This window comes from Cebus imitator, unplaced genomic scaffold, assembly GCF_001604975.1.
Source record: "Cebus imitator isolate Cc_AM_T3 unplaced genomic scaffold, Cebus_imitator-1.0 Scaffold670, whole genome shotgun sequence".
Lineage (NCBI taxonomy): Eukaryota > Metazoa > Chordata > Mammalia > Primates > Cebidae > Cebus > Cebus imitator.
The window spans coordinates 258421-268962 of NW_016107985.1; the positions used below are offsets into that span (position 1 = coordinate 258421).

At 47.7% G+C, this 10542-nt stretch overlaps 1 protein-coding gene across 5 annotated transcripts; it reads left to right on the top strand.

The window, feature by feature from the left end:
- Nucleotides 1-3126: 3126 nt before the first annotated feature.
- DMRT2 (doublesex and mab-3 related transcription factor 2) lies at nt 3127-10243 on the top strand. 5 transcript variants are annotated; one of them, XM_037734828.1, is made up of 5 exons: nt 3127-3284; nt 4384-4955; nt 6491-6593; nt 8419-8499; nt 8911-10239. In XM_037734828.1, the coding sequence occupies exons 2-4, from the start codon at nt 4428-4430 to the stop codon at nt 8472-8474; spliced, it is 687 nt and encodes a 228-aa protein (XP_037590756.1). In that variant the 5' UTR covers nt 3127-3284; nt 4384-4427; the 3' UTR covers nt 8475-8499; nt 8911-10239. The 5 variants fall into 5 exon arrangements, with proteins under 5 accessions (XP_037590756.1, XP_017373822.1, XP_037590755.1 ...); XM_037734827.1 differs by having other exon boundaries at nt 3157-3572; XM_017518333.1 differs by lacking the exon at nt 8419-8499 and having other exon boundaries at nt 8911-10243.
- The last annotated feature ends 299 nt before the right edge of the window (nt 10244-10542 follow it).

Consider the following 10542-nt stretch of genomic DNA (forward strand, 5'->3'; position numbering starts at 1 on the left):
CTGGATTCCTTGAGCAATCGCCTTTCCATCAAGTTTTCAAGGCAAGCCTTGGCCGAGCCCTCCCGGGCTGCCTGTGCTGCCACCTCCGGAGGAAATCCACGTCTGTACTGAGCTCCTAACCTGTGAAGGCGCGCTAACCTCGTAATTGCTGAGCCGGGCCAAGGAAGGCTACTCTTTCTCCTTTGCAGATGAGGCAACTGAGCTTCAGAAAAGTAATTTAAGATCACCTAGCCAGTGGAGCAAACAGCTCGGGCGCAGGCCCTCCGACTCCGATTCCCTCTGAATATTTAGTTTACTAAACAGTTTGAGCAGCCGTAGATTCCTTTCACAATCCGATAAAAACTATGATAGTTATTCCTCCCCTTTCCCAAAATGTACATATTTTCGCATTCAATTTCGGAGCTTCTCGGACTTCCGAAGTTCGTTCCAGGATAAAGACCCTTTTTCTCCTCCCCCTCGCCCCGCCCCTTGACCTCGCTTCCCGGTAATTGCTGGGATTCTGGTTCTCTGGAGGCTTTCTGGGCGGAGGGGTTGAGTGTAATTCAACTGGGTTATGATTACAGCTGCTTGTTCCCCGGTGCAGCAGACGGGTGTGTAAGGAGGGTAGGACCGGCCAGGCATGTGGAGATGCGCAAGATGTCTGGAGAGGGCAGTGGGGCTTTGTGCACGTTTTGGCTAGGGGTGAGGGTTGAGAGCCAGGGAGGAAGCAATCCTGAGCTCATCTTCCTGAAACCCACGGGCTGAGGTCCTCCAGGAAGCACTGGGGCTCAGCTTTTCCTACGTCGGTGCAGTTGGAGCACATACAGGAGGAAGGCTGGTGGCTCTGCCAGAACATTCTGAGGGCCTCGTTCTCACCGTACTCTGGGACCTGCAGTCCCATCTTCCATTTGGCGTCAGCCAGCGTGGTTAGTGTACACAAATCCCACTTGTTTCCTCCTTATGTCGCAGTTTTAAAATTTCTAATTAGTTCAAGAGCTGCTTGACTGCTCATTTACTTTCAGTTTTGCAAACAGGCTTACACCCCTTTCTCCTTCTGTTCTTCCTCCGGTCGGTCCCCCTTCCCCTCAATCTAGTTTCCCAAAGTTAGCAAACCTACTTTCTTGATTTTGTTTCTTAACATTTAAAACAACTGGTGAAGGAGCTAATGATTTCATCTCCTTACCACCACCCTTAACCTTAAAAGCAATAAAAAAAAGAAAAGCCCACCCTGCCAACCGCTTGCACAGGCGGCCAGCGGTGGTGCGGGTTTGTAGTTTGCATACACCTCGCGGGGGCAGAAGCACTGTAATACCTGTTTGCAAAGGCAGAAATGTAGCTAGCAGGGGAAGACGCTGGAAAAAACCAGAATGATTTGATAAAAACGTGCTGGGTCCTGTTACAGGAGGGCTGCTGGTAGTAACCTTAGGTACTAAAATCAGAAGGGGTTCGGGGGAGTAAAATTTTAAAAAGCAAACCCGCGGCGAGTCTTTCTTGCTGGGAGTGAGGGGCTCTGCAAAGTTTCTGGAACTTCAGAACAGAGGTCAACAAGGTCGACAAGGTTCACTGCTCTCCCGGAGACTACTGGGTGATCCAGGGTTCCTCTCTGAACCTCAGTTTCGTCTTTGGAAAAACGGGGATAGGAACATATTTCTGCTGCGGTCAAGAGCTTAAACGCTCCAATGTAGCTGAAGAAAATGTGCTTTGATGAGTGAGTTTAAAAAATGTGCAAAAAGAAACTGGTGTTACAAGGTGGTGTCAAGGGCGAGGCGGTAACAGTTTGTGTGACCCCTTGTCCCTTGTTGGAGCGCGCACCGCTCCCAAGTTATCCTCTGAGTCGCCAGAGCTACCGAAAAGCCGAAGGGAATAAGCAGGAGTGTTTCTCTATTTCCTTCATTGGGCTTCGCAAGAGGCTCTAGGAAGAAGCATCCCCACAAAAGGGAATCCCAATGCCTGGTCACCGGGGAGGAATTTTCCAGCATCACTAAGGGCTTGAGAATACCTGTGGTTCGGTAGCGTTAGTTTCACAGTAGTTCCTAAGCTGCCTTTGTTTCTACTTCTTGGAGCCAGGTTAACTTTTAACATTCTGACAAACTCGGAGAAAAGTAACGTTGGAGTTAAGACAGGAATTCCCACCCTTCAACAAATATTTGTTGCGGGCCTACTGTGTGCTCAGTGCAATGACACCCAATTTTGTAAAGTCTCCTAAACCGATCCTACTCTAGAGGTCTTGATTTTATTTACAGATGCAGCTAGAAAAGCGTCTCTCTTGTTTTAAATTTAGTTCAAGAAATAGAATGCAACGTTACATTAGAAGACTAATTCCTTCTTTTAATTTGTTGAAATTTTAACTTTATTGTTAAACATTTTGTAAAGGATTTTTTGAGGGAGTCGTTAGAAAGTCTATAGAACAATTATGCACACTAAAACGCTGTCATCTTTTAACAAAGTTTTGTTTAAGTGCATGCTTCCTAAATCTCTTAATAGCATGCATTTCTGATCGTCCCCAAATTAATTGTAGTAGCAACTGATACAGCAGAAAAATTAAGTGTCTTGTAGTTGACTTGGCCACCTGCCACATAGGCTTGGTGAAGGTTTATGAGGAACTATTTGGCACTAGACGCAGAAATATGGAAAGGCCATTTGTACGCTAACTAGGAGCTTCGGTGCCAGGTAACCGATGATGTACTCTTGCAGGAGAAAGAAGGAAGGATGTCTCTGTACGCCCCGATTGAGAGGAATCATTTTTACGCCCAGTTTGAATTAATGATTGATTGAGTCGCAGAAATACTTGTGATGCTGTTAGAGAGCAATACTGGCCTTTCTGATCTCTTCCTCGTCGTTTATTACTTTGTCTAGTGGATAACGCATTCCTAAGAGTGTATCTCTGCTTGTTTCCCAGTCCACGAGATAAATGGCCACTTCTCTCTCGCAGGTCCGGTCATACCTCGGGTTTAGACTCTGGAGAGGCGACCCGGCTGCACCGAAGGCCCCGCAGGCGGACTCTGGCGGAGCGGTGCAGGGAGGAGGATGTAGACCGCGGAGAGGCGGAGGGCGCCCGGCCGGCGTGCCTCGACCAATCAGTGTACACACCGCCTGACAACCGGCCAATCAGAGGACGTAAAGCTCTGGGCCGGAGTGGATAATACCAGAAAGGGGAGCGCAGTCTGGAGACCGAAGCCAGTGGTGCTGCGCTGAATGCAGCTGCGCGCGCCCGCCCAGTGAGCCCGCGATCTGAGCCAGGCGGGGGCGGCCCGACCTTTCCCGCCCAGCTTGGGTCAGAGGAAGCCGAAAGCGACCTCAGCAAGGTGAGGCGCCCAAGGCTGCAGAAGACCGAGCAGAACTTTGCAGAGTTCGGGATGTGCTGGGCTAGGTCGCTGAGGACTTGACTCGCCTCCTCCCACCTTCCCTCCACCTTCTCCCGCCCCTCCGCCATCCAGGGGGTTCGTTCCGGGTCTCCAGCTATCAGCTCCAGGTGTCGTGTTTGAGGGTAGCGACCCCGATTTCTGTTTGCATGCACAGCCAGCAGCCCTAGCGCCAGAACCTAAAGCTGGATATCTTTTGACTGGGCTACCAGCCCGGGTCTCAAAGTTTTGGTGAGTGTGAGTGCTGTGATGCCGCTCGGGGTGTCAGGGAGGGCAAAGGGCGTGAATCATCTTTCACCTTTTCTATTTGACTTGGATGCCTTGCCTTAAAGATGTAAACCAAGCCCTAAGTACAGAGGGCCCACGCGGCTCAGCCCTGTGCACCCTAAGTGCTATTGAGGCTGGGCGGGCATCTATAGCTTTGTGCTCTTTGCCCCTATGGGACTCTAATGACAGCAAAATTTTGCTTTTCAGTTAATTATTTTGGGGAGGAGGATTGAGAGGACCTCTTCGCCTCTTCGATCCCAAGGAGGGTTACTTGTGGTGGTGCAGGGTGATGCGAGGCATTCGGGAAGCATGGAGTGGTACTTCAGTGGGTCTGAAGGGTCCCTTGTAATCAAAAGAAAAACAGTTCTTCCACGGACAGTTTTATGTGCATCATGGCCGTACTGGTTGGGTATGCGGAAACCTGACAAGTGACCTGGGCCGGCCTCGTTGGACACAATGCTTTGTGTGTGTGATCAGTGAGTTACCCAGGGACTTGTCAGGAAAGCCTGTGTAAAGTCAGAGAGGGCTGCGGTTAAAGGTCAGGTGCTCACAGAGCGCTTAGAATTAATAAAATAAAACCTTTGTTGGGTTGTGGATCCCTGGGGGCCCTAGAGATACACTAAAGGCACGTGTGGCCTGGAAGGGAGGGTCGTGTAATGAGAACAGGATAACTCATGGGGCCGGAGGCGGGCAGACCGGGAGCTCTGGGTCGGAGGCTCAGGGATGGTCCCTGACAGCGGCCGGTGGGTCTTTGGATTTCTTTGTGTTTCCTCAGAGAGCGGGCCGCTGAGCTCAGGCCCCAGCGAGGCCCCGAGCGCCATGGCCGACCCGCAGGCTGGGTCGGCGCCCGGGGACTGGGAGATCGATGTCGAGAGCCTGGAGCTGGAAGGGGACGGCTGCCAGGCGCCGCGGTCAACGCCCCCCGGGGTCAGCCCGCCGCCGCCGGCGGACGGGGACGGAGAGGACGACGAGGATGACGACGAGGAGGACGAAGACGCGGAGGAAGAGGGCGACGGCGAGGAGGCGGGAGCGCCCCCGGGAATGCCCGGCCCACCGGAGCCGCAGCGGGGACTGCAGCCGAGGCCTCCGCTCGCGCCTCAGGCCCCGCCCGCGGGCACCGGGCCCCCAGAGCGCGGCACTCCTGCGGGCAGCGGCGCGGAGCCGCGCAAGCTGAGTCGCACGCCCAAGTGCGCGCGCTGCCGCAACCACGGCGTGGTGTCCTGCCTGAAGGGCCACAAGCGCTTCTGCCGCTGGCGCGACTGCCAGTGCGCCAACTGCCTGCTGGTCGTGGAGCGGCAGCGCGTCATGGCCGCCCAGGTGGCGCTCCGGAGGCAGCAGGCCACCGAGGTGAGTACTCGCCCGGCCCCGGACGCGCCTCGCAGGGGCGTCCCGGGCCACAGTGGAGGTGGGGGAGTTGGAGGGGACAGGGCAGGTATCCACATCCCCGCGCCCAGGGGCTTGCAGCGCCCGGCACTCCCTCGGAAGGATGGTAAGAACGCTTTTCTGTCTACATTGGCAGCAGGGTCGGGAGGGAGAAAGCAGGCATCTCTGGGGAACTTGGGAAATGTTTTTGTATTAAAAAGCAGGCAGAGAGGCCTCGAAAGTGATTAGGCCCATTTGGAACGTCGTGAGAAAATCAGTTTGCTGTTTTTTTTTTTTTTTTTTTTTTTTTTTTTTTTTTTTTTTTTTTTTACATTTAAAAGTGTGTTTTCGTGGTGTTGAGGGGCGGGATTGGAGGCTGGAGTGGTGGATCCACTCTCCACGGCGTGCAGCTCCACACCCTTCACTGCTGTACCAGTGATGGTCGAGGAAAAGAACACGCAGCACGCATGCACCCGGGGCTTCCGCGCTCACCTGGACGTTTGAGATCTCCAGAACACGCATTTTACAGATGAGACAAAACGTGCATGAGAAGTTAGATGCTTGCAGCCCAACGTCATCAATCCGAAGCTACTCTCCCTGTAAACTACCTGAGAGCACGTGCTTCCCACCGGAGGACTCCAGCTAAGAGGAGAGCCAGGGTTTTCTTTCCCAGAGAGGCTCTTGAACCTCTGATTTTGTATTTATTTCCTTGTGCGCCGGCGCAGGGAGAGCTCAGGCGGCGAGGCTTCACAGGGCCTCCCCCCAGACTCAGGACCAGGGAGGATTTTTTATTTTACTTTTTGGCGAAGAGGAGCTGGGGAGTAAGCGGATCGCTAAAGGCAGCGATCTGGAAAGCCTCTCGAGGGCCGAGGAGAGCGCGCTGGATGCCAAAGACACCGGATCCTGGGCTTGGTCTCCCCCCGCGTCCTGCACGGGTTGTCGCCGGCCCTGCGTTCCCACGCGTTCTCCGCGGCATATGCTGGGTAGGGCGCGGGCGTGGGAGGGCCCAGAATCCCACCAGCTGGCGGTGATGCGGCGGCGAGGGCGGGCGTCCGTTATGCGAAAATCTGGAGTTTGCAGCCAGACCCGGGAGTAATAGCAGGCCTTGGGGTACCATCTACCCAACACGTGGGCGCCTAAAACCCTGCAGGGCTGCAACCATTTCTTGAGGCCGGGCTTCTACAGCCTCCCCGACTAGGGATTTCACTTTTTCACTTACCTCCGGGATGTCCCTTCACTTCTGCCCGTGTAAAGGTCTGCGTAGTGAGTCTGGAGTGTCTGTGCTGGAGAAAGCAGGGGGCCCAGCTCACCAGCTGGCCGGAGGTTCCAGCGCCTTGCCCTAGGATTAAGGGGTGCTGATATTAATTCGTTTGTAATTATTTTTCACACGGAATGGGAAACTTCAATACATTTAGAAGGGGGAGAGTTTCTAGAAGATTTACTGACATCCCGTCCTTCCCCCGTCTCGCTCACATTTTCTTTCAGGGCATTATTTTTGATGATGTTTCTTGTGTTTACAGGACAAGAAGGGGCTTTCTGGGAAACAGAATAATTTCGAGCGCAAAGCTGTGTACCAGAGGCAAGTCAGAGCCCCCAGTTTGCTGGCCAAAAGCATTTTAGAAGGTAAAGCAACAAAATTATCCTTCAGCCTTTTAAACCGAGTTGAGTGACTCTCATTAATCAGGCACAAAGTGTATTTATTAATCTGTTAAAGTGCTGTCTAAAGGGAAGGTACTTTTTATTAGAAACGTTTTGTTTAGGTGTTCGCTGAGCCCATACGCTAAAACAGAACCCAGACAGAGAAGATTAGCCTGGCCCCTGAGCCAGAGAGTTTTCCTCTAGGAAGGAAACCACCACCTGGGAAAATGAATCTCACATACCTGCTGAGGTTTTTGTCACCACCAGTTTAAGAATCCCTAACATTTAGTTGTCTGCTTAGTGGTTCATGGGTTAATATGGAGTGCATGTGAAATTTACCCTGTGTGAGGATGTACAAATATATACTGCCAAGTGATCCTGGAGCAGATGTCTTGGAAGGAAATAAATAAAGCAAAACAAAACAAAACAACATAACCACCTCTACTTTTCTTAGTTTTTGGAGATGAATAGATTAAGTCAAGTGAGGAATTTAACAGCTGCCCACAACTAATAAAGACCTTTAGTCTGGAAGTTCAACCTCAGATTCCACTCTTTTTCATGTACTTTTTTTTTTCCCTCCTGGATTACTTAATTCCTGTGATTCCAAACTTCATTTTACCATTTTTGACAGTCAAGGTTATAGAATCTGAAAAAGGTTTTGAATCCAGCAAGTGAAGTGGAGGTTGAACGCAAACAGTGTGAAATCTCTTTCTCTCTCCATACTCTCACTTTCATGAAAGCCTGTGGATACATTAATTTTTCTTAAAATATTACTCAGTTTTTAAAGCATCTCTACTTGGGTATGGAATTTATTTACTGACCTTCTCAATAACATATTGGCTATTTTTAACCGTTTTCCTTTAAAATTTAAAAAATATAAATAAGGGAAAGTTAACGTTTGCTTTAATCACTGCCACTTCATTAAATTCAGCTTGAAAGTAAACAAAATTTTTTAAGTAAACATTTGGATTCTGTTTTTTTTTTTCTTGTATGGCTTCTGAATTTTGTTGGTTCTGGACAGGTTTTGAAGTTGGTGTGTGTCCCATCATGTGTTGTATACCTCTGACCTTATAGTGGTTTCTTATGCATTAAAAATAAATTTGGTTACAAACTGGATAAACAGATTTATAATAATAGGGCCACATTGATAAACTGAACTTGTGCCAAAGCAACTTGAGCAGTGCGAGGACTAAATGGAATGGTAAATTCAGCTAAATAACTTTCTGGCAAAAACTTACCATAGAAATGGAAACATTAATTTTCAAATTTTATTTTATTTTCAAATGAGTATGGTGGGTTTGTCACTATGTAAATACAAATATAACAGTGGACCCTTCAAACAAATTTAAGAGAGGTGAGTACTTGGGGATAATAAAATTCTCCGAGTATTTTATCCCCATACTCTGCGTATTTTATGCCTCTTGGAATTCTATTTATGTTACACTAATCTTTGTTTTTGACTTTGTTACTATTCATGCGATGACTGAGCCTGTATTCTAATGATTGCTTGTTCAACCATTTTGGTATCTGGCCAAAATGATTAGAGCTTGGGAAAAATGTTTTAGAACAGTTATTTTCAATAGAAGAGGGAATACTCCCCCCACTTTTTATGGGTTTTGTTTTATTTTGTTTTGTTTGTACTGGTAGTCAGGGGAAGGGGCCTGGTTAAATTGTTCACTGCAGAGCGTGTTTGACTAATTAACAACTCTTTTCAATTTTCTATGCTTCTCTATTTCCTGAACTCTTTTTTTTTTCTTTTCCACTCACTAATCTCCTTTAACTTTCTTTCTTTCTTTCTCTTTTTTCCTAGTTCCCCTTGGATTATTCTACAGCTATTACAGTGTGTACATAATGAACCATCTTTAGAAAATAAAAGTGACATCAGCTCTAGGTATAGATATATTTTTAATAATAAAAAGATGACATGGATAATAATAAAACATTGATTGACACAAGATGAATAGTCTTGTCTCTTAATGCATAGGGCGCCTTGGAAAAATATTAAAATTTTGATCAATAAAGTATGCCTTTTGAAGCAAGCAAGCAAGCAAACAAATCTATAACAACAAGAACAACAGCAGCAATAACACCACCAACAGGTTGCAATGTGGACATCCTTCACCCTCCCAGGAAACTATTTTAAACCTAACCTGTACTTTTGCATTCTGTATAAAAATATTAGTGAGATAAAACTGTAAATAATTGTTCTGCTGATTTGTAGTGTTGCTGTTGCGTTCTGGGTTTCCAGATTTTTCTTCCGTAGATGTCAGTCTCTTTCATGTGCAATCTTTGCTTCTTTTAGGCTATCGCCCCATTCCAGCAGAGACTTATGTAGGAGGGACCTTTCCTCTACCTCCCCCAGTTAGTGACAGGATGAGGAAAAGAAGAGCCTTTGCTGATAAAGAGTTGGAGAACATTATGCTGGAGAGAGAATATAAAGAAAGGGAGATGTTGGAAACGTCTCAAGCTGCTGCCCTGTTCCTGCCCAACCACATGGTGCCTGGACCTGACTACAACTCCTTCAAAAGTGCCTATAGCCCCAGCCCAGTGGAACCACCAAGCAAAGACTTCTGTAATTTTTTGCCCACCTGCCTTGATTTAACCATGCAGTATTCAGGGTCTGGGAATATGGAACTAATTTCTTCTAATGTCAGCGTGGCCACGACTTACAGACAGTATCCCTTGTCCTCGAGATTTTTAGTTTGGCCCAAGTGTGGTCCCATTAGTGACACCCTCCTCTACCAGCAATGCCTGCTAAATGCCACCACCTCAGTTCAAGCCCTGAAGCCTGGGGTCAGCTGGGACTTGAAGGGGCCACGAGTCCAGGATGGACTTAGTGCAGAGCACGACATGATGCCGTCCAAATTGGAAGGCTCCCTGGTGCTGCCTCACACTCCTGAGATCCAGACCACGAGAAGTGACCTTCAGGGTCATCAGGCTGTCCCAGAGAGGTCCGCGTTCTCCCCACCCCAACGGAATTTCTCTCCTGTTGTTGACACGGACTCCCTGGCAGCTCAAGGGCACGTCTTAACGAAGATCAGCAAAGAAAACACCAGGCACCCTATGCCACTTAGACATAATCCATTCCACTCATTATTCCAGCAAACGCGTAATGACAAATCGGGTCCTGAGTTGAAAATACCATTTGTCAAAGAGGCCTTTGAAGAGACCCCTAAGAAACACAGAGAGTGTTTAGTTAAGGAGAACCAGAAGTACACATTTACAATAGACAGATGCGCAAAAGACCTTTTTGTAGCCAAACAAGTTGGAACAAAACTCTCGGTGAATGAACCACTGTCATTTTCTGTTGAGTCTATTCTTAAGAGGCCTTCATCTGCCATCACTCGTGTTTCTCAGTGAAAGGCTGCTTAAACAGAAAGCTGGATTTTCTGCAGTCTCAGAGTGTTCTTGCCATTCACTATTTTTTTTCAAAGTTAAGATGTTTGTGTAAAGAAATTTCTAATGTAAAGATGATTTTGAAAAATTTTATATATTCATAATATGCATGTACTTTTTCTTATCACATATATTTAAACTTACGGATGGAAATTGCCCAATGTGCAAATTGTTAAGTACCATGCTTTACACAACATTTCAAAAAGCAATAAAATTGACACCGTCTTCTAAATGACCCAGTATTTGCTGAAGCAAATAGCAGTCTCTGTCTAGATGAAGAAGCTATTTTTCTATGATTCTGAATATTTTGAAGTACCCTTAATGGCCACTGGGGGCCACAGGAAAACCTTTATAGTATTTTAGTTTTGCATTTTGGAGGGCACATTAATTATTCAGGACTGTTTGAGGCAAAAATAACTTTAAGGAGAACACAGGGGCATTTGCTTATTTACAGCATCTTCAGGACAAAGCTGAATTAATTTGCAGGGAAATCAAGTGTAATGTCTCTTTCAGATGATGATTTGGGTTCTTGGAAGAG

Excerpts from the sequence above, each read along its gene's own strand:
- DMRT2 (XM_017518333.1), top strand. The coding sequence starts at position 4,428 with ATGGCCGACCCGCAGGCTGGGTCGGCGCCCGGGGACTGGGAGATCGAT. Across the intron at positions 4,956-6,490 it reads GGAGGCAGCAGGCCACCGAG|GACAAGAAGGGGCTTTCTGG; the intron begins GTGAGTACTCGC and ends TTGTGTTTACAG. Across the intron at positions 6,594-8,910 it reads GGCCAAAAGCATTTTAGAAG|GCTATCGCCCCATTCCAGCA; the intron begins GTAAAGCAACAA and ends TGCTTCTTTTAG.